This window comes from Strix aluco, chromosome 20 (genome assembly GCF_031877795.1).
Source record: "Strix aluco isolate bStrAlu1 chromosome 20, bStrAlu1.hap1, whole genome shotgun sequence".
Taxonomy (NCBI): domain Eukaryota; kingdom Metazoa; phylum Chordata; class Aves; order Strigiformes; family Strigidae; genus Strix; species Strix aluco.
Window position 1 is genome coordinate 4,592,811 of NC_133950.1, and position 26,724 is coordinate 4,619,534.

General features: G+C 48.5%; 2 protein-coding genes across 8 annotated transcripts in view; one reads left to right on the top strand and one right to left on the bottom strand.

Moving 5' to 3' along the window:
• The first annotated feature begins 428 nt into the window (after positions 1 to 428).
• Positions 429 to 13,324, top strand: LOC141932680 (cholesterol 7-desaturase nvd-like). The gene is made up of 7 exons (XM_074846605.1): positions 429 to 738; positions 4,452 to 4,640; positions 7,025 to 7,203; positions 8,667 to 8,792; positions 9,050 to 9,169; positions 10,972 to 11,148; positions 13,163 to 13,324. Exons 1-7 carry the CDS (start codon positions 429 to 431, stop codon positions 13,322 to 13,324), a joined length of 1,263 nt encoding a protein of 420 aa, XP_074702706.1.
• Positions 13,325 to 17,597: 4,273 nt separating this feature from the next.
• ZNF618 (zinc finger protein 618) overlaps positions 17,598 to 26,724 on the bottom strand; it is a 160,335-nt gene continuing 151,208 nt past the window's right edge. For all 7 annotated transcript variants that reach the window (XM_074846613.1, XM_074846611.1, XM_074846610.1 and 4 more), the window contains one exon: positions 17,598 to 26,439. In XM_074846613.1, coding sequence (XP_074702714.1) covers positions 24,926 to 26,439 — 1,514 coding nt within the window. In that variant the 3' untranslated portion in view covers positions 17,598 to 24,925. The remainder of the gene's footprint in view (positions 26,440 to 26,724) is intronic.

Genomic DNA, 26,724 nt, shown 5'->3' on the forward strand with positions numbered 1-26,724 from the left:
GCCCCTCTTCAGAGGAAGCATTATTTTCGCTTATGTGCCAGTTGCTGCAGCTTGGGCTTGTTGCCTCCTTGCTGTGCGTCCCGGAGAAGAGCCCGGCTCCCTCCGCTCTGTAACCCCGAGCCAGCAGCACGCTGCAGCTGGACACCCCCCCCCTCCCCGCCCTAGTTTGCCTCCCTTTCCCCAGACGAAGCACCCCCCCCCAGCCTCCCTTCGCCCCCGACCCTCTCCCCAGAGCCCCCGGGGCCGGGCAGGGGGGATCCGCCCGCGCTCCCACCGCCGCGGACCGGGAGCCAGCCGGGGGTGCTCAGGGGGTTCCCGGGGTGCGGAGTCTCGTGTCCCCCCCCGTCCCGCCCCCCCGCGCAGGGAGCACCTCCCCGGGCGGGCGCGGCCGCGCTATAAGGGGCGGCGGCGGCGGGGCCGGGCGCGCTATGGGGAGCGAGTGGTGCGGCGCGGCGCTGCTGGCGGCGGGGCCGGGGCGCGGGGCTCTCCTCTTCCTCCTCCTCCTCCTCATCCTCCTCCTCCTCGTCCTGCTGCTGCTGGGCTGCTCCAGGCCGCTGGCGCTGCGGCGCGGCCCCGGGCAGGTGGGCTACCTGCCGGCCCCCGGGCTGGTCCCGAGGCAAACTGCCCGCCGCGCCCGCCGCCCCGGCGCCCTCCCGCCGCCCTACCCCAACGGCTGGTACCGCCTGCTCGACTCCGCGCAGCTGCCCCGCGGTGCCGTCCGCAGCCTCGCCCTGCTCGGTGAGTGCCAGCCGCCGCATCCCCGACGGGTGTCCCCGACCCGCCCCGGGCAACGGGGAAGAGGAGGCTCGGGATCCTGGCCGACGTGCAGGGCATCCCTGCCCGGGCATCCCCGCTGGGGTACTGGGGAATCCTGGACAACGTCCCTGCCAGGGAAACAGGGCATCCCTGCCCGGACATTCCTGCTGGGGCACAGGGACGTCCCTGCCCGCACATCCACACTGGGACATCCTCACACAGACATCCTCACCAGGGCGCTGGAGCACTCCAGCCTGGGCATCCTGCTGGGGCACAGGGGTATCCAAACCAGCACCTATGTCGGGGCACTGCAGGAGCCCAGGCTCCTTGCTAGCGTGCAGGGCATCCCTTCCAGGGCATCCCTTCCAGGGCATCCCTGCCTGGGCATCCCTGCCTGGGGGCTCTGCTACGGCACTGAGACAACTCTGCCTGGGCATCCCTTCCAGGGCAGCCAGGCCAGCACCCACATAGGGGCACTAAGGGTGTCACAGCCTGGGATTTTGCATGGGCATTGAGTATCCCTCTGGGGCGCTGGGGACATCATGGCACAGGCTCCTTGAGAGTGTGCAGGGCTCCACTCTCTGGGCTCCTTGCTGGGACATCGGAGCGTCTCACTGCCCGGGCTCTTCTCCAAGGCATCGCCACCTGCAGCTCCTCATGTTCTGGGGAGATCAGGATGAGGCTTCACAGCCACATCCAGAGGGGTGTGGTGCTTTTCTAGGGTCCTTTCTCCTTGAAGATGGTTTTGGACTTGTACTGGCGCCTTCGTCATCAGAAGGGATGTTTCTGCATTGAAACCTCTCAGATTCAGTGGTGAAAGTGTGAGGAGGTTTCTATCTTCAAGAGCCATCCTCTTCTCTGAAGTTGTTTGGGTTTGGTTTCTTTTTGTATAATGGGGCCTAAGTAATCCAATATACATGTCCTAGAGAGGCCCCACCAGCCTGTTACGACTCCCTTTGGTTGTCTGCCTGAAGCCTGGTTCCTGGCACTCAGTCCTCTGGGTCTGGCTGAAACGTGCAGGTAAAATCACTTCTGGTGGCAGAGTGACAGTAGTGTACCGGTGCCAGGAAGATTATCAGTAAATAAGACAGTTAAACAACCTGTAGCCTCCAGGTTTGTGGATGTGTAATTTATTTTGGAGTCTGTAAGCATAGCCTGGAAATGCAGGCCTGCTCCAGAGGCAGTGAGCCAGAGGAGAAGAAAGATTAAAAATCACTTGACTCAGTGCCTGCAAGACTCATCCTCTGCGATGGGACACCTTCCAAAACATGGCACTGAGCATGCAGGAAAGCCTCATTCTCTCCTGAGATTGTGGAAGTGGGGTAAGAGCTGGGGGGCACCGTGCAGCACTGCTGTCCAGGTGCTTGCTGTGGGGAAGATGCAGACCCCAGTGAGGGTCCTGTGCAGGAAAGCCCAGGGGGGTCCTCTGAGCCAGGTGCCCAGAACTGCACAATGGCCTTGGGGCTCTTTATGTCCCATGTGCTATTCTTGCTACATTTGCTGTTTGTTTTCCATAAAAGAAATAGTCTAATTTAATAGGAAAACATCAGCATGTGGCTGTTAACGCTCTAATAGTCACCTGCAACAGAGGTTTTCAGTATATCTCAGGCCAGGGTACTGTCCTCCCAAGTGAAGAGACATCAGATTTGATGCACAAGCCAGAGCAAAGATCAGCTTCTCTGCTGGCTCCAGAGTGCAAAGGCTGGTGGCAAAAGCAGCACTCACTCAGGAGTCCTGAGTGAGGTTTTTGGACAGCCCATCAAGGGTCGGGCCATGGGCACTGCTTCAGATCTTCAAGGCAGAAGAGCTCCAGACTGCTTGTATGAAGGAAAGGCGAGGCCTTCTTGGAGTAAAACCATCTTAAAACTTTGGTGGGCAAAGCACCAGGCTGCAGGGCTGCTCTGTGGGACATGTGGCTGGGATTCCGCTGGGCTCCAAGTGCTCTGGTCTGACCCATCCAATGCTGCTCCTGTGTTCCCACATGGCTCCTGCTTCTGGTGAACCTGCAACACTCCCAACAACAGGCAGAAACCCTTTCCCTGCCTTCCCCCTTTCCTCGCATTGCTTCAGGGAGCACAAGGGATCAGGTCCAGTGATGGAGAAAGCAAGTCTGAGTGCCAGGGCAACATGGCCCCAGCCACTCTGGAACCGACTCTCCGCTCCTTGCACGGGGCACACCAGAGTCGGGGGCTTCCCTTCACTTCATCAGAAAACTCCCTTTTGCCGAGGAGGTGTCAGTGCTCTGGCTCGCAGCACCTGTCTGGCCCTGCCCGAGGAAGGATTTGCTGCTGAGCTGTAGTGTGGATGGCTCTTGGAGTTCAAAATTTGGGCCCCTCACTCCAAAAAGGCCATTGAATGACTCGAGCGTGTCCAGAGAAGGGCAACGGAGCTGGTGCAGGGTCTGGAGCACAGGTCTGATGGGGAGCGGCTGAGGGAACTGGGGGGGTTTAGTGTGGAGAAGAGGAGGCTGAGGGGAGACCTCATGGCCCTCTACAACTACGTGAAGGGAGGGTGCAGAAAGCTGGGGATGAGTCTCTTTAATCAAGTAATAAGTGATAGGACAAGAGGTAATGGCCTCAAGTTGCACCAGGGAAGGTTTAGACTGGATATTAGGAAGCATTTCTTTACAGCACGGGCAGTCAGGTGCTGGAATTGGCTGCCCAGGGAGGTGGTGGAGGTGTTCAAGAGTCGGGTCGACACAGCGCTGAGGGATCTGGTGTAGTTGGGATCTGTCAGTGCTGGGTTAACGGTTGGACTGGATGATCTTCAAGGTCCCTTCCAACTGAGATGATTCTGTGATTCTGTGAAAGCAAATAGATGAAGCACTTCTCCTTCCAGCTACCGTTACCAGAGATTCCTGAAATGTATGTGCCTGTGTGCTCTGCTCTTTAACCTCTTGGGCAAAGGGACAGCAACAGAGCACTCTTTAAATGCAGCTATCACTCTTCTCTGTGTATCTCTCCCTTAGCAGGGGAAGCATCCTAAATATCTCAACATTTTTGTGAAGGCACCTTTCATCCTGCAGCTGCAATGGTCTCTGAGAGCTCAAAAACCGGGGCTGAGGGTCAAAGTCATGAGGGTTTAGAGATGACCAGGAGAAATTACACTCCCCCCTGCCTGGAGCAGGCACGTTTCTGCGCTCCAGCACCCCCCTGGGACTCTGGGCAGCTGCCTGGCTCTGCAGGGTGCCAACGTGCTGCATGGGAAAGCCAGGGTGCGACGGGCTGGCTCCCTGCCCTGGGACGGCTTTTAAACGCGGGCAGGGAGCTGACAGCCACCACACCCTGTGCATTTGCTATAGCAGCTGCCATCCCAATTTTGCAAGGCCCTTTTTGCAGGCAGCAAAAGCCTCCTGCCTGCAGCCTGCCCGGCGCGGTTCTCCTGCCCGCAGCCCTGGGCAGCAGCTCCGGCCCCGACGCTGGCAGCTGCCTGGTGCCATCTCGTGGTTAAATAACTTCTCCGGAGCAGCCCTATTCCTGTCCTGCCACCGGTCTTCCACTAGAAAGGAAAGAATACTTCCAGTATTAATTTTTAGCAGGATATTTCTGCATGTCTTTGCACGGGCAGATGCCTACAAGGTTGGGTAAGAGCACCAGTGGGTGCTGCCTGTGCAGAATGGGCCGAGCAATGTGTCCCTGACCCTCCCTCATCTGGGGATGTTGTTCTTACAACTTCATAATCTTGTATTTCTGCAGGGGAACAGCTCGCCGCGTTTCGCACCCAGGATGGCCAAGCCTATGTGGTCGACGCTTACTGCCCTCACCTCGGGGCTAACCTCACCGCCGGCGGGCGCGTCGTGGGCAATTGCATCGAATGCCCCTTTCACGGCTGGCAGTTTCAAGGAGAAGACGGAAAATGCACCCACATCCCCTACGCTGAAAAAGGTGAAACATGCCCCAGATCCACAGAAAGCATCTGTGTCCTTCATTACGGAAATAATTCACCCTCCTTCCTGCTCCCCTATTTCATGCAGCACCCTAATTCTCCTCCTGGGTTGTCCGTGTTGGGGCTTAATGTTCCTGATGATAACTGGGACTTTAGTTAAATAACCTCCCTTCTTTCTTGTAATAGTCCTGCAACTCCTGCATTCAGCAAGTAGGGCATAAAAGATTTTTAACTTTGAGTTGTCCACTGCACCAGCAGGGATGGATCTGAGGTGCTACTGGATTTCAGGAATGATTCTGTACTCTTATAGTGACAGTTTATACCATGTCAGTGCTTAAAACTGTTGCATTAGCATGATAGAATAATCCCTCAATGGCAATTTTTTCTTCTTTTAAAGCCTGAAGGGAACTTTTGGTTGGAATCCAGGAGAGCTCTAGACATGGTTTGCATTGACTGTGAAGGAAGGGGATCTTACTTAAAGTTCACATGTAACAATTACTTGATCTGGCTGCACTAATTAGTTTAAATCACCAATTCTAGATGTGGCTGGAACCAGTAAACAGACTTACCTTGAGTTTTGCTTTGGCTTATGCTTCTTAGTTATTTTCCTGAAAAGTTCAACTTTCTCTGTTTGGAATTGATTGGGACAGCAATGAAAACACTGATTAGCAGCAAAAGTCAGTCTTTCTACTAACAGATTATTTTTCCCAAAGTGAAAGAAACATTCCATCTATATGGAATAAGATAAACAATTTATAGATCTCACCAAACAGCAATTCCTTTTTTGTGTGTGTGTGTTATTTTCAGAAAAAAGATTAATGCTGTATTTTTTTCCCCATACATACTCAGTCAGGAGCTGCGCTCAAATGAACACAAAAATGAGAATGAATATTCTGGACATATGCAAATGCTTGCCAGAATGCATTGTTTCATCTGAAATGGCTGTACTCAGAGTCATTGTTATCCGTAGTTATTAAAAGAATGAAACTGCAGACAGCTGCCCTGCTCCTATACAGCCCAAATGGGTCAGGCTGATTTAAACAGATTTAAAAGCCATCTGTGCTCATGCAGGTCACTTTGACAGAGAGGGATTTTGGAGAGCTCGGATGAGCAGCTCCTCCAGCACCGGGCTTGCAGGGGACCAAGAGCCAAGCCGAGCCACAGCGCCCAACGTGGTGCTAGGTGAAGCTGGTGCAGGGTCTGGAGCACAGGTCTGATGGGGAGCGGCTGAGGGAACTGGGGGGGTTTAGTCTGGAGAAGAGGAGGCTGAGGGGAGACCTCATGGCCCTCTACAACTCCCTGAAAGGAGGGTGCAGAGAGGGGGGATGAGTCTCTTGAGCCAAGGAACAAGTGATAGGATGAGAGGAAACACCCTCAAGTTGCACTAGGGGAGGCTTAGATTGGATATTAGGAAAAATTTCCTCGCCGAAAAGGTTGTCAAGCATGGGAACAGGCTGCCCAGGGAAGTGGTTGAGTCACCATCCCTGGAGGTATTTAAAAGACGTGTAGATGTGGCACTTAGGGACATGGTTTATTGGTGGCCTTGGCAGTGTGAGGTTAATGGTTGGACTCGATCTTAAAGGTCTTTTATGTCTGCGTGGGGGCAGATGAAGCCCTCTTTAAAATTCAATGAAGTGTATCCCACCCAAAACACCAGATTTTTTTGATCAGAAATTGCAGTGATGGTCTCCTCCTGCCCCCTCTGATATTCATTGACTAAAAGAGAAACATAATTTCTCCTATTATTTCACCTCCCACATGACTGTACAAGGCTGAATAACAAGGAAGAGCTATCCTCTGTGCTTGTTTGCAAATTAGAAAAAAAAAAAAAAGTAATGAAGTCAAAAGCCTTCCAGTCCAGCTGGAAGCTACATTTTCTGTCAATTGAGTAAATATAAATGCCAAAATTCATTTCACTGGAAGGAGTGCAGATATATTCTTAATGCCACTCATGATACTGCAGTATTTAACAGAATGACATGAACTCGAGAGGTAGAGATGGATTTTACTCTCTGCACATCTTTAACTTAAAGCATCTCCTTTTAGCTTTTGAGGAGGGTCCGTTGATGCAGCAGACATCGACTTATCTGAACAGTTTTAAGAGTCGTGGAAGAGGCTGCAGAGCAGCCAGCCATGTTGCTTCCTTGAAAAACATATGCAGAACACCCAACTGAATTAAAACTGATTTAAGCAAACCCTCTTCTGTGAAATTCAGAAGCTGTTGTCCTTCTTCAACAGCCTGAAAGCTGGAAAGTGTCACCAGAGAGTGTGCCACATGAATACCTCCCATAAAGATGATCTCTGAGCCGTGGTTGAGGAAACTTAGCGCCAGCTTCAGCCTCGGAGATGCCACTTTTAACCAATTCCTTTCTGTCCTCTGCAGTGCCAGAATTTGCGAGGGTGCGGACCTGGCCGTCCTGTGAGGTGAATGGGATGCTGCTGCTCTGGTACCACTGCGAGGGGATCGGCCCAACGTGGGCAGTGCCCGAGCAGCGTGAGATTGTTACCGGAGAGTGGGTGTTCCGTGGGCAGACAGAGCACTTCATTGATGCTCACATCCAGGTAGGGAGCCCTGTCCCTCCATGGGGCATGTCCACACCTGGGTCCTCTCCTATAATCCAGTTCAGGGACATCTCCTCCCAGTTTACCCATTCAGGGACAGCTCCTCCCAGTTAACCAGGCTCTGCCTGCTCTCAGTCATCGCTGCTGCTGGCAGAGCTCAGACCTAGAAATACATCCCTGCGCCGTATACCGAAAATATGGCATATGTTCCCCAAACACGGATCGTGAGCTTCTCAAGTAGAGAACAGATGTTCTGGGTACTTAAAAGGAATCTGTTAATTTGCTTTGACTTATAACTGATGTAATTTAAAAAAAGATTTTCTAAGAATTGCGGCACTTAGTGTCAGGAGGCTTTTCAACTCATCGATCACCGAAATGAAAGCGCGCAGTTATTTTGCTGTTAATCTTCATAATCACCATCATACGCTGACAAATGTGCCACAGAGAACAAAATGGCTGTTGCCTCCATCGCCTCTCAGTGGAAATGAGTCCAGAAAAGGGGAACCGTTTCATCGCGCTAAACAGAAGGGACTGTTGGCTGTGGTCCTTGGAGGGAGGAGGGGTTGGCCGTGGGTGGAGGCTCCTCCGGGACAGCGATGGGAAGCAGCAGCAGTTTTGAAACTGGGCAATCTCTGGAGGTCCTTGGGAGATTTTTATATGCGTGCCACTGAGCAGAACACTTCTGTCTGTAAAAGTCAGTGACAAAAATGACCCTTAAGCTAGAGCGCACTTCCCTCTAAAGGCAGCACCTGCCTGCTGACTAAATCACGACTAAGGTGGGTGGAATAGAAGGGAATGGAGGATTATTAGAAGAAATTAAGAAGGTGCATGAGACACAGGAGATGCAGCTCTGAGAGTGTGCAGAGGAGTTGTGAAAAGCAGGGAGAATTTGGGAGATTGAGGAGATAGTAATATTTATTTCATGTCTGCTTTTCAGTGCAAGCCACTGTACACAGGTCTATACTGGGGCCAGTCTGTGCTACTTGCTAAACTGGTGGAAAGCTGGTGTATCTGAGTAACAAATCTCTAAAAGCGACATATTGTGGGTAGGCTGGTGGAGTTTAAAGGTTTAAAAGTATGTGAAAACTAGTCTAGGAGCACAAGCACAAAAATGCTTTATTTCTTACATTTCTTACATGGCCAAAGGAAGGACTTACTTGGAGTCCCAGGTCATGCAGCTCCAGAAGTTAACGTGCATAGACTTCTTTGAGCTTAAAATGAACTCTCAATTTTCTGAACTTCATGTTTAAATTATTCCTATACACTAGTTAAGAACAGGTCCCAGGTCAGTCTGTGCTGAGGCCTCTTCCTCCACACACTCCGTTGCCTCTTGGTGTGAGCATCTCTGCTGTGCCCTGGGCTGTACCGCCGTCACGCTGCTGCTGTTGCAACACTGCTATGAGGTACAGGCAGCTCACACCCAAGGCAGCTCTTGCCAATGGCAAATTGTTCCCCAATGGCAGGAAATCCCCGAGAATGCGGCTGACTCGGCTCACCTGGCTTTTCTCCATGGGCCAGGTATTCTGGGCGGATCCGATCTGAGATACACAAGGTCCAAGCTGTGGGATTTTATGAAGCACATCTGGAAGGTAAGACCCTAGCTCCCCTCTTAGCCGTGAGGAGGTCAAAGTCTTTCAAACCAGGTCTCCTTTCTGTCTCAAATCATCAGTCGCACCTCACCCCCTCTGCTGCATCCCCCCATCTTCAGGTCCAGTCTGTTTTCCGTGTCTCTGAGGTTCCCTCATCTGTGCTCATCTCTAGATGTTCCTCACCATCTCACTGCTACCTCCCCTCAGCCTGTACTCTCCATCTCTTGGACTGAGCTGACCCTTCTTCACCCCTCCAGGCTGAGTGGTGGCCGGAGCTGGAACCCAACGAGCATTGCTCCCGGCTGCTGGTTCAACACAGCGCAACCATCTTTGGGAAACACGTCTCCTTGATGGATCTGACGGTTTCAGTCAGGCAGGTATGTCCTGTGCTGGTGACCACCAGCACCCCAAGCTGAAGGGCTTTGTCACCCCAAAGTCTAAGCGAGTCCTTGCCCATCCTGCCCAGTGTAGCTTTCCCTGCCAAGTGCATCAGACACGTGGGTCAAAACTACACACTGGCATTGGGCTGCTCCATGGCTGGGCAGCACAGAGAGAAGGAAGGGTTCATAGGGGCTGCTGTGCCCACAAAACAACTTAAAAAAAAAAAAAAAGCTAGTACGTGAGAAAACGCTGGTGACAATCCCAAGGGATCTTCACACCACATTGTCCCAGCACTTTACAATACTGAAGTGTGGACCTTTCCAGTCCATGGCAAACATGCCCGGGAAAGGTGTAGCAAGCACTCAGTACAGTGAGAAACATTTTGAGGCTGGTGATCTGTGTGATCCAAAAAACTCAGGGCTTTTCAAACAGCTTTCTGGAAAGCACAAAGATTTGTCAATTTATGAACATTTATGCTAAAGAAATAAATTCATACTAAGGTCAAGAGCTCCTCCTGAAATTAAAAGTTTGCTCATTATTTTCTTATTTTCTGGTGGTTTTGGTTTTTTTCTTTTGGAAACATGTTTATTAACCACGCTTGTCTTTCCCCTCTCCACTTTCAAAAAATCAGAAACAGCATGTCTTGTAGCCCAAGATCAGCCCTGAGTGAGATAATAAAAAGTTGACACAAATTGATAAAGAATTAAAGGAAAATAGAAATAATGCCACTAAACATGAATCAATGGGAACTAGATATTCTCACTTTCATTTTTAGTTGTGGGTTTGGGTTTTTTTTGATGAAATGCTAAGCTTGCCTGATAAAACTATTAACTTTGTTCTCATACATTTTTGAAGGCATTTGACCTATTCCCGTATTACAAATTCAGAACAGCAAAACAAGTCATGATACAAAACTCTGATAAGGGATAGATCTCAGTGTAATTAGGGAATTATCACTAAGTGGATGTTGATTGTATCTCTGTTTAATTCTTAGATCCGTACTATTTAGCACTGATATCAATGAACAGGAGAAAAAAGACATTAAAATAACCTTACAAAGAGTTTGTACCCGACCAAACATTAAAGGAGTAGTAAATAAAGTAGCCAAAAATCCCAGAAATATCTGCAATGCTTCAAAGAACCAAGTGTACGACCATGTATCTGTGTGTCTGGGGGCACGTCAAAGAGCACAGAGCAAGTACTTCATGTCATGCAAGATCAAAGGTTGAACCTGATTTCAGCTAAAACCTATCGTGACTGTTGTAGCTGCAAAGGCGAAAGACAGAGCAGGAGCAGGGATGTTGTATTACCTCCCTACCATGTTTCAATCACTAGTACTGAGCTCAGAGCCCAGGACTGGTGTCAACAATCCAGTAAGGCTGTTGACCTGAAGGTAATTCAGTAATGAACAAGATCAAGTGAAAATTTGGAAGCATTTCCTAGGAGATTAGATTTTAAACTGTTTGGGACCAGTAGAACACTGTAAACCCTCATGAATTCCCGTGGGCCCAGAGCAAAGCCATCCAGCCCTGACCCATCTTCCCAGGCCAACACAGGCTGCATGGCTCTGCTGGATTTCCCCTGGCCTGGGGAGCATTAACAGTTGGCAAGTGGTCTGTGACTCACGGCCCTGACAGAGCTTGACTTTGTGCATATCATCTGATGAAAAGATGGAGTAAAGGGGGCCTTGAGCACAGTCTAGGAGACATCTCAAGCAGATCTCAAGCTGTGAGAGCTGCTGTACCAGAGGGCTGGACCACTGAGGACTTTCCCCTGAGTGTGCTCTGTTGCTCTGCAGGTGGGGCCAGGCCTGGTTTTCCTGATCTTTGAACACGCTTTCCTGGGCCAAGGGATCATCCTGCAGACGGTGACTCCCCTGGAGCCTCTCCTGCAGAATGTTGTTCACAAAATCTACTACCAGAAGAACATTCCGGCCATAATCCCCAAGTTCATCCTGAGAGCAGAGTGCATACAGGTAAGGCCTCCGAAGAACAGCAGCTAAACATTGTCCCCTGGAGCTTGGTGGCTAGGAGATGTGAGATTGAGAGCAGTTGCCCACATGGGCTTAGATATATGTGAAAGCAAAGCCTTCGTGGGCAAGATCCTTTCAGTGCTTGGTGCGATCTTTCATTTGTAGTAGCCCAAAGAACTAAACTAGAGGTTTAGTAAAGAGGGTCTCTGCAGTGGGTCATGTGTTGATGGTGGCAGAGGCGCTATCCCTCTCCTGTGGATGAGGAACTCTCAACCTATCCAAGGATGAGGCAACCTCTCCCAAACTGCAGGAAGTCTTTGAGTGAACTAATAACTGCATCCAGATTTTCAGCATCCCAGGCAGGTGCTTTAAGATCATCCTCCTTTGCTGAGAACTGTGCCAAGAAATCCTCCTGTTGTTAAATTATCATGAGATTTGGCAACTCTTGCCCCTCCTGACAGAGGTTTTCCAGGTCCTTACCACTGGAATTCATGGAAGTGGTGAAAGGTCCCTCTGGAGGCCCCCAGTTCAATATCCCAGTTGGAGCAAGACTATTGCCAAATTCAGGTCAAGCATGGCCTTGAAGGCCTCCTCCTTTGGAGAATGCCCCCACATTCTGGGCTGCATCAAGAGAATGTGACCAGCAGGTTGAGGGAGGGGATTCTCCCCCTCTACTCCGCTCTCGTGAGCCCCTCCCGTGCAGTGCTGTGTCCAGCTCTGGGGGCACCAACATCAGAAGGATACGGACCTGCTCAAGCGGGGCCAGAGGAGGCCACAAACGTGCTCGGGGGGCTGGAGCACCTCCCCTGTGAGGACAGGCTGAGAGAGTTGGGGGGATTCAGCTGGAGAAGAGAAGGCTCTGGGGAGACCTTAGAGCAGCCTTTCAACACTTAAAGGGGGCTACAGGAAAGGTGGGGAGGGACTCTTTATCAGGAAGTGTAGGGACAGGACGAGGGGTAATGGTTTTAAACTGACAGAGGGCAGATTTAGGTTAGATGTAAGGAAGAAATTCTTCCCTGTGATGGTGGTGAGGCCCTGGCACAGGTTGCCCAGAGAAGCTGTGGCTGCCCCCTCCCTGGAAGGGTTCAAGGCCAGGTTGGATGGGGCTTTGGGTAACCTGAGCTAGTGGAAGGTGTCCCTGCCCGTGGCAGGGGAGTTGGGACTAGATGATCTTTAAGGTGCCTTCCAACCCAAACCATTCTATGATTTCTCAAGCTCCTTGGGTGACCCATTCCATTATTGCTCTACCCATATTGTTAGTTTTTATTTTTAATGTCCATTTTGAACTTCTCAACCTGAAATGTGTGGTTGTTACTTCTCATTATACCAGCTGGCACTACCAAGAAAAATCTGACTCCATCATCCCTGTAATTCCCTTTCAAGCAGTCAAGAGAGTTCATGTCATTCCCTTCTGTCAGGGGTTAAAGCTTGGAAACTGCTTGGGCTGACCAGAGAGGGTTTCACTGGCATTACAGTAAAAATTGTCAAAAGAAGATTTTTCAGATGCCAAAAACCTACCCCAAATAGAACTTAGCTGTGTTAGCCTGTACTGTGTAAATGCTGGCTTAATATTTTGCATCTTACTAATGTGAATGAGCAGCACTCATTTCTGCAGAGACTTGTTCACAAAGGAAAACTCCATAATCTTACTGCACATGTGTCTGAGCAGAGTTTAAGATGCAGATGCTTAGTTTATAAAGACCTGGTTGGCTGGAGCTACCCAACGAATCAAAAATCTCAGGTGGAGCAACTCCTACCTACACACATCTATTTATTTTTAGTATCTCCTACGGCAGGGGCAGTCTAAGATGTAAGTGGCTTCTTGTTTGGGAGCTACAATGGGCTAAACATCTGCTAACTGTGGGCAGAGCTGTAGTGTTACAAGTTACCAAGCATGAGCTGTTCCACACTGGCCAGTTGGGAGAAATGCTGACAGGTAAATCTAGTGTGCAGGTAGCACGCACAAAACTGCTGGTTCAGCTTCGCCACCTGAATAGGACCGTTCTTCTTCCCCCAGTTTGAGCGTGATATGACCATCTGGAATAACAAACAGTATCTGCCCAAGCCACTGCTGGTCAGAGAGGACTCCAGCATCCAGAAGCACCGTCGCTGGTACGCCCAGTTCTACAGCGAGAAGAGCACAAGGCTCCCAGTGCAGAAGGAGGGCCTGGACTGGTGAGGACCTTGCTGCTGCTGCAGAAGGTGGCCAGAGGCTCTCAGGTGGCTCCTGCCCACCCTGGGCTGGTGGGCAGTGGTGCTGGGCAGGCATGATCAATATAACAAATACTGGCCCTGGCACAGGGAGCAGAGCCTGAGCCCTGGCGATCCGCTTTTACCTTCTATGCTCAGGGCAATGGAGTCCAAAGGGTGTAACATGCTTGCTCTTGTACCTGTGCTGCAACGTATGAGCTGAGCATGAATTTAAGATTGCCAGAACTGTCTTTAAAGTGCCCTTGCCTCTTGCTGCTGCTATCAGTTTGAGTAGTTATACAAAAAGCTTTTCATGTGGTCTTTTATTGCCCGAAATGTCCTTTCCCAGCCAGGCCCGCTGTTGCTTCTGCATCACCGCCTTGGCTGGGGCAGGGTTCAGCTCTCCAGGGGAGCCTTGGCCGATGTCTGCATGGCATCCAAGGTGTGACTGCAGAGCCCACAGATGTATGCTGCCTTCCTCTCTCTGGCAGCAAGCAGGGCAGCATGGGTTTTAGCTGCCCACCATATCCTTACCATACCTGTGGGCTTCCTCAAGCCTGCTGAGCTCTTGCATGAGTCAATTCCTTATGGAGCTATTGCACCTAGTTGGGAAGAAGAGGGACTATCCTGGTGACCAAACCACTTGGACTGACAACAACTCTGCAGGTCAAGGATGTGAATAAGATCCTGCTTTGGTAGCCCCTGGATTCCAGCAATAGCTTGGGTACATGGTTGGCTGTAAAAATTTGTGTTTCATGGCAAGACCATAGGTATCGCTGTCACTGTGATCAGAAATGAAGCTAACACATGGAGATTAGGCTGCAAATCTGACAAAAACTGGTCTAGACTCTCCTGTGCTTTGTGCCTACATGCTCTGTATGAAAGGGCTAAATTCTGCCTTGCTGCATACCCTGGAGAAACCTGTAATCTCCGTAGGCAGAGCCTGCCTTGTATAGTTAGGACTCTGGCAGTTACTCTATGCCACAAGCCAGCAATAGCAAATGCTCAAATCCAGGAGCTTTCCAAGGAGGCTGGTAGCTGCCGTTCTCATGCGCTGTGTGCTTGCTTGTGTCTTGTGAATTCTGCACTTTGCTGAGACTTCTGGTTCCTCCTTCACCATTAATCCAGAGCAGGACCAGGAATGTGCCATTGCAGCCCTCTGCCAGTGCAGAGTCCATCACCCACCCTGGCAGCATCCCAGATGTAAGCTGTGCCTTTACCACTCACATCTGGCTATTGCACTGTCAATATTTCCCTATTAAATTTTTTTAAAAACTGATCTCAAGTTCATGGTTTGTTGTTCTTCACTGTTTCGTGGGGTGTTCTTGCATGGGAGAAGTGATTCTGCAGCTGGCCCATGCTGTCCTGCTCCAGGAGCCACAGGGAATCTCCAGCAAGGAACCTGAGATAGCAGGAGCTTGGACAAGAAGCATTGCCCAACAGCCTGAGCCTCTTGGGGACCCGAGAGCACTAGTACGTCTCAGTGGCCCTGACCAGGCTCACCTGGGGCATCCATCCACACCCTGCCCATGGCCCAGGAACCCCATTTCAGCTCAGCTCTGGACCTTCAGTCCCTGTCCTGAGCTGTAGGAAGCCTCCAGCTCAGCCGCAGACATGGCCACAGACCGACTTCCCAGCTTGACCTCCCCCCTGTCCCATCACCACAGACCTGCCCAGTGATGGTTGGGCTGTGTCTGGACACCCTCACCAGATCCCAACTCTGAGCTGCAGAGCGACTTTCCAGCTTGACCTCAGACCTGCCTTATCACCATGAGCTTGCCTGATGATAGAGTCTTGTGGTTGAGCCTGTGGCTGTGACCTCTGGGCCTGCCCTGCCCGTCCCACTCCTTCGGCTCCCAGCACCCCATTCCTCAGGGCGCAGCCACCCTCACAGTGACAGGCGATGAAGAAGCAGCAAGAGGCAGAAATTGCAACTACCAGACCAGAAGTGTTAGATTACATGGCGTGGGTCGGGGTGTACTATTCACCCACATGTTCAAGGGCGCACAGGCCACCACACACAGACACACACAGGTACAGACCTCTTGCAACACACCTGGGCTGTTGCTCCCTGGCCCTTGCTGTGTTCTCACATACAGGATCTTAGGATGCACAAAACTCCAAGGCAGGCAAATTGTTGAAGATCAGATTAGAGATGAGGAGTTAAATTAGTTTTGCTAGATTCATCAGTCCTTCTGAAATTAGAGGAAACTACGGGATACCTCCAGCAGAGCCTGAATTCTGAGCTACCATTTCCTTTATTACTAAGGCTAAAATAGTCGTGTCCTGTTAAGGCAGAAATTAGAGAATCAGAAAATAAGACAGGATTAGCTTAAGCCTCTTGTTGCCATTTGCAATCTTATTTATCCTTTTAAATGGGTCTAGCAAAAAGGACCATTCAGTGCCAGAAGGCACTGACATGCCAAGGAGCACTGTCCCAACAGTCTTCTATGCCTTTTGGCTATACATTATCCACTTTACATATTTTGATTTTCAAACAAATCCTAACTCATATCTCGTTAGGATGTGAAGGCATCTAATCTTATTGTTTACTAAAATCACTTTTACAAATCTACTGCAAAGCTACAGCCATTCTTACTATTGTATTGATAGTTGTATTTATTATTGTGGCTTATCTTCACACTTGATCACTAGCCAAGAGTTTATCCAATTGCCAGAGCTATTGTCATTCCATGTCATTGGGGTTTTTTTTCCCCAACTAACAAATTCATTACAAATTTCCCAATTCTCAAGCAAAGCGCTTTTTTTTTTTTTTTTTTTTTGAGGGGGAGTGAGGGGCAACGTTAGAAAACCCCAAAGGATATCAAAACAGGACAAAGAAAAAAATACATGAAGGCTGACGGACAATGTACCTTGGATTTTCCAGCAGTAGGCCTGGTCTCTTCCTTTGAACCCTGGTCTATGTACTTGTTCCACTTGGGACAATTCCCTGGTCGTTTCTGGTACGTTTGGAGATGGGTCTTGGAGCTCCTGATGGCATCAGCTGCTGCGTTCCTGCGTGCAGAGCTGCCAGTGACCCCCGTTCGCCAGTGCAGCTCTGGGACCCTGTGGGACACTTCAATGCAGGTCAAGACCGACATAACCTCTAAGCAGATTTCTGTGCCCTTTTGTGTTTTGGCTATTATTATAAATAGCTGCCAAGGGCCTTGTCTTGTGGAAAGGAGTCAGCCTGCTCAGTGCCCAAATGCCTCTTTTCCTGGGGTGAAAGCAAGTTTGCAGGTGGCTCTGCTGATACAAGTGAAAACCTTGGACCACGCTGTGCAGAAACATGGTACGTTAAGACCATCTTGCCCAGTATCAGCTTGCACCGCCTCAGCAGCGTAAAAGCTGAACCTGTCCTGGTGGTGTGAACACAAACGCTGCATTACAACACACCAAACCACCCGCCCCTCCAGCTGGCCAAGCAGACCTGGTTCACTTTCTGCTACATACAAACGTCTCGCTGGTGAGAGAGGAGCAGGTTTACTGCACTGGCAACCAAGTGCAAGACAGAAAATGCTCTGGAAAACGCTTTCAGGAGGCTTGGGTGCACAAGGGATGCAGGGAGGAGCCCGCTGCAGAGCTGCAGAGCTGATGAGGTCCATCAAAGAGACTGCTGCTGGGACACGGGTCACTCTAATGGACGTTTTCCCTCTTCACAACAAGACACTTGGCACTGGGTGATGTCCCATTCATGTGCTTGAAAAATACAAAACCCCGGACACTTTTTTTTTTTCCTAAAGGTTGTTTTATTGTAAAACCATAAATACAACACTGACATGAAAATCCTCAAGCAACGGATGCTTTCTTACAGTTACAGTTTGTCTTCTGCCTTGGCATCAACTCTGAAAAGAATGTTGCAGAAACATGTCTCTAAGATATCTCCAGATAACCAAGCTCTGGCCTGGAGCGCTCAGCTTGTTTGGAAGCTAAGTGGAACTATTCCTCCTCTCTTGTGGAATATTTCCATTCAGACAGCAACAGACTTGTAAAAACAGCAACATTTAAACACCTTGATTTTTTTTTTCTTTAATAATCCTTTTCATTTGACGTCAGTCTAAGTTTCAAACAGCACTGAATTTATTTAGCTGTAAAACAAAACAAAACAAAACAAAACAAAATCCTAAAAAGAAAAAAAATCAGAAGAACTTGAGTTGGCCTCAAGCGTTCATATATCACAATGAAAATCAGCAACTCAACCCCGTGCAATATTGCTCTCTATTGAGTCATTCGATCCACACCAACAATACATGAGACTTCAAACAGGTTTTGTTTTGTTTATTAACACAGCAAGTGTGACATTAGATAACCTTTTAAATACAGTACATGGTACAGTGCGGGGCCAGCTGCCCGCACTTTTCCCCATTATGAAGACAAAGCCAGCGGTGGCGGTTTATAAAAATATTGTGTTGCTACAAAAGTATAAATTAATGCTACCGGTATTAAGAAATATTAAACACATAAAACTTATAAGGATTAAGAAAAATATTCATTAATACCTGTAGAAAACTCTGGCCTAAAAAAGATATTTTTTGTATATTTTTTGTATATTTTTTTTGTATTTTTTAAGATGACATGAGATTCTTGCACTCGCAGGTAGAGACACACGCAGGTGCATCTGTGGTATTGCCTAGAACATCTGCATCTACAGAAAGGAAGGAAATGCACACAAGTTACTGAGGGGAGGGAAGGTGAGGAGGGAAAGGAGAACATTAATTGTTTGCTTGATGAAACAACAAGAATTCAGCTCCCAACAGGAGGTTTCAAAAAACGAACATACAAACGAGGAACAGCTTCTCTTTTCAGACTGGCTGCAAACAAGGATTTCCTGATGGTTTGGTTTGTCGGCATGACACTTTCTAGCTACGGCGTGGACCAGAATCCTCACGGTCTGGACGATGTGCGTTCCTCCTGGACTTACAGCCTTGGCTAGTCACCTGTCACAAATTTTTTCAGTTCATCCGTTATCAGTTTTCCTTTTAAATAATTAAAAAAAAAAAAAAATTAAAGTCCCAGTAAGTTTAAAGGGACCATGGAAAACAGCTCCTAAGACTGTTGCTCCTTCCAGAATACATGTCTCCTTCCTTGAGCGGAAAGGTCCTTCTCCATAGATAGCAAGAAAAAAAAAAAAAAAAATCCCTCCTCCCACCCCCCAGCCCACTGGAAAAAAAAATACCATCCTATCCACACACATTGCAGAGACCGCCACAAGAACCCCCAGAAGACTGAAAACAAGCATTCAAGGCTGATGAGGCTGGAAGTGTCTTTTTAAGGAACTTTGGTTGTAAAAAGCAAGGATTTGACATGCCTGTACTCATCAACTCCACTGTAAAATATTCCTATTGTTAAGGCTGCGCTGCTCACCTGGGTACCAAGACACGCTGACCACTGTCAATGACGCTAGAACGATGGGAAGGGAGAAAATCCTTTCAGTCAGTGGTTGATGTTGTGCATCAATGAGCCATTTACGTGACCCATTTCAGAAGCTATTCTAAAAAATTCAAACTCAGCTGCCTACAGATCATCAAACCCTAAAGGGTCTACTGGATATACCGTTGTCTAATGTGAGCAAAACTCTTCTGTCAAGTTATAAAACAAAGGACTCTAACAGGAGTAGTAAAAAACCCAACTAACCAGCCAAACAAAAAACAAAATTAAACAGAAATCCCCCAAACATTCAATATATAAAATTAAATTTCAGGGCAATACACTCTCATTGGTTTACCATTTCTGGCCTAGCATAAGCAAACTATCCCACAGCTCTAACGAAGCATTCAACTTGGAGCTGTGCTTGGGTTTCTCTCTATTTTATTGTTTTGTTCAGTGGCATTTCCAGAAGCCCCAGGAAGATGATAACCCGTGGCACGGGGACAGGTCCCATGCACTGTGGAAAGGGAGTTCTTATTGCTACGGAGCAACACCTTCAGAAGTATCTGACACAGCACGTTGTGTCTCAGCCGATGTTTCTGGGTATTCCCAACGGATCCCACGGACTCACGATCATAGTGTAGCACTGAAAATGCACAGCAGAAGCAGCAAAACATTTAATACTCTCCCTCACCCCGACTCTTTCACCTTGGCAGTATAAGACATTTGCTTCTCAACTGGTGTTTTCTCCTCTGCCCCTCCTGCTGGCTGACCTCCCTCCTTCATGAAACCTGGTTAAGGTATATACTGGAGTGCTGGGAAGGGTTTGGTGCTGGTGGTGAGTGGGAGGATGTGGAGGAGGATGCTCTGTGAACCCTCCTGGACCTACTGGGCAGGACTGGCATTTTCCACCTCTACATCCAGTCTCTTTTCTCTCAGCAAGTCCAAAGCAGCCTTGTGCCTTACGGAGTGTGCTCCACGTAGCTGCACAGCCTTGTTTTAAATGATAGGACTCAAAAAACATTCCCATAACAGACTCCTCCCAGATGAACAGATTTCTCCTCCCTGAAAAGGTTTCCCAGAATTTGCCTTTAGTGTCTTTTTGTTCATTTTCATCCCTTTACTTCTAATTATTCCATAGGCAACAACTTGTCCCTTCCTGCGTGTGCTCCCTCTGAATGCCCACAGGAGCTCCTCTCCACCTCCTTCAGCCAGAGAGATGCAATTAGAGATCTGATTCTTTCCTCAGTACAAAGCAGCAGTCCCAGCCTTTGAATAACTCGTTGGCTGCTCTTTTACTGTCTTTTGATTTATCAGTAACTTGGTGCTGTCTACAAATGCACACAGCATTCTCCGTGAAGCACAATGTCTCAGTCACCCTGCTCCTGTGCAACAGTACGTGCTGGCTTGCCTACCCTGGGGTCCAGAAAGTGGAAATGGTCCCTCAGACTGGGAAAGGCTGAGTGGCCTCATCCACCAATATAAATGTACGCGGGAATTTCTTCTCATACTGAATTTTCTACGTTATTGCAAGCAGTTGGAGAAAACCAAACCAATCAACCTGAGACATCTCACTGAATACTGCATTAACTCAGATACCACAATTCAGAGCTCAAGCAATTTTCAGAAGTGTCTCCCCTCTATTTTCAGTCATTTCTGAGCTTTGAGTGTATCTGCCACAACTTCGTTTGCAAAATTCACATAAGGATCATGACTCCCTGAGCTGCTTCTGGACGTATTCTCTGATCAGCGGGGGAGAACACCCAGGAAGCGCAGTTAAACCAGTGCAGGTGGTTCACGTGGATGCTTAAACCAATTTATCTCAAAGCTAAACTGGTTTAACCAGCAATTAACAGACAACTGAATTAGACAAAACCTGAGCCCACAGTCAGTTTTCACAGAAAGTTTTCCAGATTGCACTAGTTCACATACAACCAAATCAGTTTTCTTAGAACAGATATGTATCTTTGATAAAAGGGAAGTTTACTTCCATCTAAAACTGACCCAGATGCAAGACACCAAGACCATCCTGCGAGCCAGAATACAACTACTGTCTGCTGCTAGAGACATGGGGAGAAGAGACAGGCACAGGAGACAAATCGGGGCTCCATGTTCTCCACTGACCCTCCGGCTGCTGTACTCACACATAAACAACCTTCTGTTTTGGAGAGCTCTGTCTTTGCGTACCACCTTCTCAGTATTCTAGTAGCAAGGATCTTCAGACAGGACTGGAAGGCCCTTCATTCTTTACAGTTGGTGCTTGCTCCCCACCTGAAGATCACAACCCCTCCCAAAGCAAACTGTGAAGTCAGAAGTCTGCAAGGTCAGGCACAGAGTAAGCAGCAGAAACACAAGAATGCCTGGAGGACACATACGCTGTTTTTGTGTTCCAACACATTTCTCAAGTGCAAGTAAACAAACAAGCAGAAGGCAAATTCCTAACATGACCTACCAGAGGATGATCCTAATTCTGAGGACTTCTCCCAGCTCAAAGGGAGCAGAACCTCATAACAGCTCTGGCCAAACTAAGAGACCCTCTCCTCTCCAGTCTACCATCACAGGACGGGCAATGCTCCTTACCACACAAGTGCTGCTCCATACCACTGAGCCATCACAAAATGGAATCATAGAATAGTTTGGGTTGGAGTAACCTGGCAAATAGCTTCCAAAATTCAGACCTTGGTAAAGAATCTATGCTCCCTAGAATGCAAATCCAAGTCTTGAAGAGGGAAGGAGAAATAGGAGCAAAAAAGCTTGGCATTTAGGGTAAATACATATGCTCCAGATGTGCTTCTCTCCTTTTAACGAAGCATTATCAGACAAAAGTCAGCCTGTGAGCAAATACAGCAAGAATAGCTCCTCTGAGCTGAACACCCTGTAACCACGTTTAAGAGTCAAGAAAAGCTGTGGCTTCTTCCACTGAGTCGCTGGAGAAGGGGGCTGGCCAACAAGCTTCTCTTCTCACCCACTTTAGGGCTTTAGGTTTCATCTTGCTTTTTCAGCTGCTAAGTTGAGTTTTTAAGTCTTTGGGAGAATCTCACCATCACTAGTGCAACTATAACCAAAGTTGCCTTGGAGGGAACAGTCACTCGGATGGGGGAGAGGGCCAGTCCGTCCCTCTCTTTTGTTGTCACAGCAAGAAAGCTCCAGATCTGATGCTAAAACCACACTGTAAAAAGGGGAAGGGGAGATGGGCTGGGAGGTAAGGGTGGCTGTGGCCTTTCTGTTTGCATGCCCTGGCTGTGCAGCCATGATCCAGCTCACTGCTGTGCACAGCCTTGCATCAAATGGGTGCACAAATTACTGCAATTTTACCTCATTCTCAATTTCAGAGCTTTAAATCTGTGCTAACTCTGCTTTGTCCACTTCCCCACCCTTAATGCCTTGCAGACAGACAACACAATGAGCCTGAGTTGGCAAATCCCACAGAAGTTAGCAGCCTGTCCCTTAGCAAAGGGGTGTTGGGTTTTGGAGCTTTCTTTTCAAAGGAACGTGAGGGTTTTGCACATTCGCCTGAGCATCGACGAGCCTCAGAGTGGCTCTCAGGATCTCAGAAGAACCAAGCAAAAAGGTGTAACATATCATTAGGAGAAAGAACTATAAATCCTGTCTCCAGTTCTGCCTATCAGCTGAGCTGCACAGTACACACTGTAGCCTCAAAAGCCAATTTTGCTTTGGATTCATCCTCCAGCCAAGTTTTCTTGCTGCAGGATACCTTGTGCTTTTCAGTGGGAACAGCAGCACAGCACAAATGCTTTGTAATTGGCACACATCTCACTTAGGATTTTTGTTTGTAGTTTGAGACTGAGTTGTCGTTTGTTACAGGTTTCTCCTGTACCGCAAGTGCAAACAGATGTGTAACCACAGGCCCAGCTGGTGGCTGGGCAGGCAGGATTTGTACGGGAGAAAATAAAACCAGCAAGAAGAAAAGTTGGCCCTACAACCAATACAACCATTTGCAAAAGCCACTGCCAGAGAAATAAGATGTCCAAGTGCCTCTGCCTTGGCAGCTCATCTTCAAGTGCTGCTACCCCTGCAGCTGTCAGCGGGGTTGCAGACTCCGTCTTTTAAGATATCCATATGCAAAACTTAGATTTAGGAGACAACTAGTTTTGCCCTGATGCCAGTAACAGTGCCAAGAGGTCAATCCAAACGCTACACTCAAGCTAACAGTAGGTCCTGTTTCCAGGCTGAAAAGGGCAAGACAGCTGGGTGCAAAGAGCTATCCTCAGTGACCTTGACCTAGGGAAGGTCTCTAGCATGCAAGCTGTTCCCCTTGGCAGGGAAGCTGTCAGTTAGTGCCTGTCAGGTTCAAGGCATCTGCACACAAAGCCTGAGAGATTGGGTTTGCCATTTCTCATGTCTTGGGACTTGCAACTCCTATTACAACCAGAGATGGGATGGGCAGATGGGATCTTGGTTTAACATCTGTTCAACAGCAGCACTTCGAAGAGGGCCCCCAGTCTCACCACTGCATTGTCAGCAACAACACCCTTGCACTGTAGAAGGGCTTCAGCCTTCAGCCTGTCTGCTTGGAGCTGAGCGAGTCCGTCCTCCTGAACCTCTGATACTGCTCTGCTGCCACTGTGCCTGCAGCTCCAGAGCACACTACTGGAAGCAGAAGAGACTACTTCAAAAATAAGAATTTGCTTCAGTTTGCTTCCAGGATACAAGTCCCAGTGATGAAAAATTAACAGTTTGGCACCAGAAGCTGGGAACTGTCCAAGAGGCACCAAACCTGACAGCCTGCAGAGATCCTGTCCAGCGGCCCATGAACTGTGCCTATGGGCACTGGACACAGCAGAGCACTGACCTTGGTGGACAGCAGAGTGACTGAGATGTTTCTGCGTTATGATGATCTCTAATTGCATTTGGGGTGAGCCAGTAAGTGTGAACGTTTAAGGGCCCATGGCCTTCCCAGCCAGAACGATTCAGCAACGTAACAAGTAGTGTAATGCACTGTAGGTATTAAAAAGACATTCGTGCTACTAGAGGAAACGATTCCAAATAAAATGGGAAGATATTCTTTGCACTCAATCAGGAGCACTTACATTCAGAAGGATCTTTGAGCCCATGCACTTCTCTAAGCTTCCTTCAAACCCCAGTTTGACAAAACTGATGATCTTTGTTCCCCTGAAAAATCATACACCTTGGTTTGTCCTTGGCCTTGTGAAGGTTATTTTGAGTGTGTGTACTGAGAAACTTTTTTACAAAAAGTTTAGGTACAAGGGTTCTCAATGGCAGCTGGCAGACCCTGGCAAGCTGGCTGGTGGCCCACAGACATCTGTGCTGTCACCACTCGCTTGCTTTTCCTGGTTTCTAGCTTTCCCATATAAGCAACTGCTGTGGTTCCCATAACGACATTATTTAATCGCAAATGGGCTACTCTAGAACAAGTTTGAGAACCCCCGATATACAAAAATTCACAGAGAACTTAATTAGCACTGGGAATTCAGAAAAGAAGTTATGCTGTAAAAAAATAAATCCAAGAAATGTAACAATTACACACATTTTCTGCCATGAGCCATTTCTCTTTGTTTTAAATCAAACTTATAATCACTAGCTAACATGTTAAACTCAAAACCGGGAGTGGAGACAGAAGAGTAACTTTTGTTTTTTTGGAAAAAACATGTATGAAAACATTAAAAATAAAATTAAAAAAACCCTTAAAGTCTCCCTTCCTGATTTCTAAAGATATTGGTGTTCATAAAACACAGCTGCCCTGATAACATGCACCATATGTCAAGAAGGCTGCAGACAAATGCCCTCAAGGTGTACAGTTATTCAAAGGAGCAAAGTCCAGTGCAGAACTGGTCTGTTCAATGTAGTCTGATTATCCATGGCAAGATGGCCCAGGGGACAAGAGGAGAGGTGGGGTGGAGGAGAAACAAAAGAAACTTCAAGTCACTTTAGATCTCAGCTGCCTGAAGACTTTAGAACATCAGCCTCCCATTCGTCTGCCCACTTGAAAACATTAGAAAGTCTGTCAAGTCCACACACTATCTATGGAAAGGAGCACGTTCCTGGCAGAGGGCTGTCTCTCTCACGTGCTCAGCTTTCCTTTCAAACTTAATTTTATATATATTTATATTTTTATATATATATAAAAAAGCACTTGGTTTCCAGGGGCATTCATAATGAGGTCCACAGTGTTTAGAACTTAAAATTCTTTTTCTTTGTTTGGAACAGTGTTTTAAAGTTTTGTTTTAATTAAAAGACAGTCTTAAAGCATGTTGGACTTCAAAAACATGAGTTTGTTCATGTCTTCTGGACTGAGTAGCCGTCTCCTTTTGATTAAGAGAGCCTGCTCACACATATTTACACATTCGCTTCTGGCACCAACAGCAGGCACTGCTAAGAGCCAAAAGGCTAGCTTGGCTAGTTTTGTATGCTTTTGGGTAACACACGACCAGTACTGAAACAGGTCAGGGGTGGCCTGGAAAAGAGGTTCTTGCAAATAATCATAGACTTCATTTTTCCCAAACCAGTCTTCTTCCTGAGCTGCTGTGGCTTCCCCTGCTGCCCGAGGCTTCTTGGTTGAAGGTTCAAATTCTGTTTCTTCTGCCCAGGACTCTTTCACCTCATTGATCAACTCACAGACCTTGCCAATGATCTCTTCGTGCTGGTATGGTGGGACGGGCCGCAACTTCTGCTGAGGGTCTAAGATCATGGCTACCTTGTGTGCCGAATGAACTTTGAAGTTCTCCTTCAGCGCCTCCAAGAAGAGGTGGCAGAGTTTGCTGACTACGCCAGCATCGTTAGCTTTGGAAGTGAACAGTTTCTCCAGTTTGACGTAGGTGGGCAGTACCAGCTGCAAGGTGGGCCGGCTCTCATTGCTCAACTCAATCACCGCCTGTTTCACCGGAGCCAAAATGGCTGCCAGGTTGCTGAGCAGGTGTTTGTTCAGGTTTTGGATGAGGTTCATCTTCTTGGCCCTGCTGTAGAACTCGCAGATCTGCTCGTAGCGCTCATGGACGAGCAGGAGGGAGTCAGTGACTGAGTTCCAGCAGGGCGGGGGTGAGGTCTCTTCCAGGGAGCCAAAGGTCTCCTTTGAGAGGCCTGTGGATCCTGCCAGATCTTCACAGACGTTCAGGAGCTCGATCACTTCGTGCATATTGCGAGCCTGTAGTGTTCGCTTGTTCAGCACACTCTGCACTACTGAGTTCAAGGCACAGGCCGAACAACGCAAGCACATGCCTGCCTTGGAGAACGCAGAGGAATTGACTTTGCAGTCTGTGACGTACACCGTCCTGATCTCTGACATCACAAACTCTGAGAGCACATTCTGTACCCAGTGGTGGATAAAATCACCATTATCTCGAATGTCTACGCCCTTAATTCCCAGGACGTAGCTCTTGATGTGGTTGCCTTCCACCTGATAAGCTGTCAGGATGTAGCAAGAATCGGGGCCGATGCTCTGAGAGTGGCAAGTGACACCAATGCCAAGGCAGGCATTGCTGCCCAGGGCGCAGGTGACCTTCACCTTCACTTGGTTGTACATCCGAGGCAGATGCTTCAGTGCCAGTGTGTTGAAATTGCCAAGGATTTCGGTGACAGAGAAGGCACCATAGCGAGCTCCACTATCCACCAGGGTCTGTGCTAGTTTGATGAATTCCTTCCCGCTCACCACGCTCAGAGCCCCAAGGTCAGTGCACATCACCCTCAGGAGCCTCTCGGCAATGTTCTGCCGCTCCTTCTCTGGGATCGCGCTGTTCCCTACTGAACCACTCGCGGATGCTGCAGTGAAATACAAGGAGGGAGAGAAAGTACCGTATGAGCATTGCTGCTCTGCAACAGGAGAGAGGAGGAAGTCACAGAACAATTCTCAGAGAGTTCCAAAGAGGTGGACCATGCCCAGATGATGGGAGAGACATCTCCAACCCTGGATTTCTTCCCCCAATGGTTTCTGGAGAGAGGAACCTCCAGACACAGGCCTTGCGCTTCCTTAGAGCAGCACGAAGCTTATCTGCATGTTTCCCCTGGTGTGGGGACTGAGACAGAGCACACACTATCTACTCACAA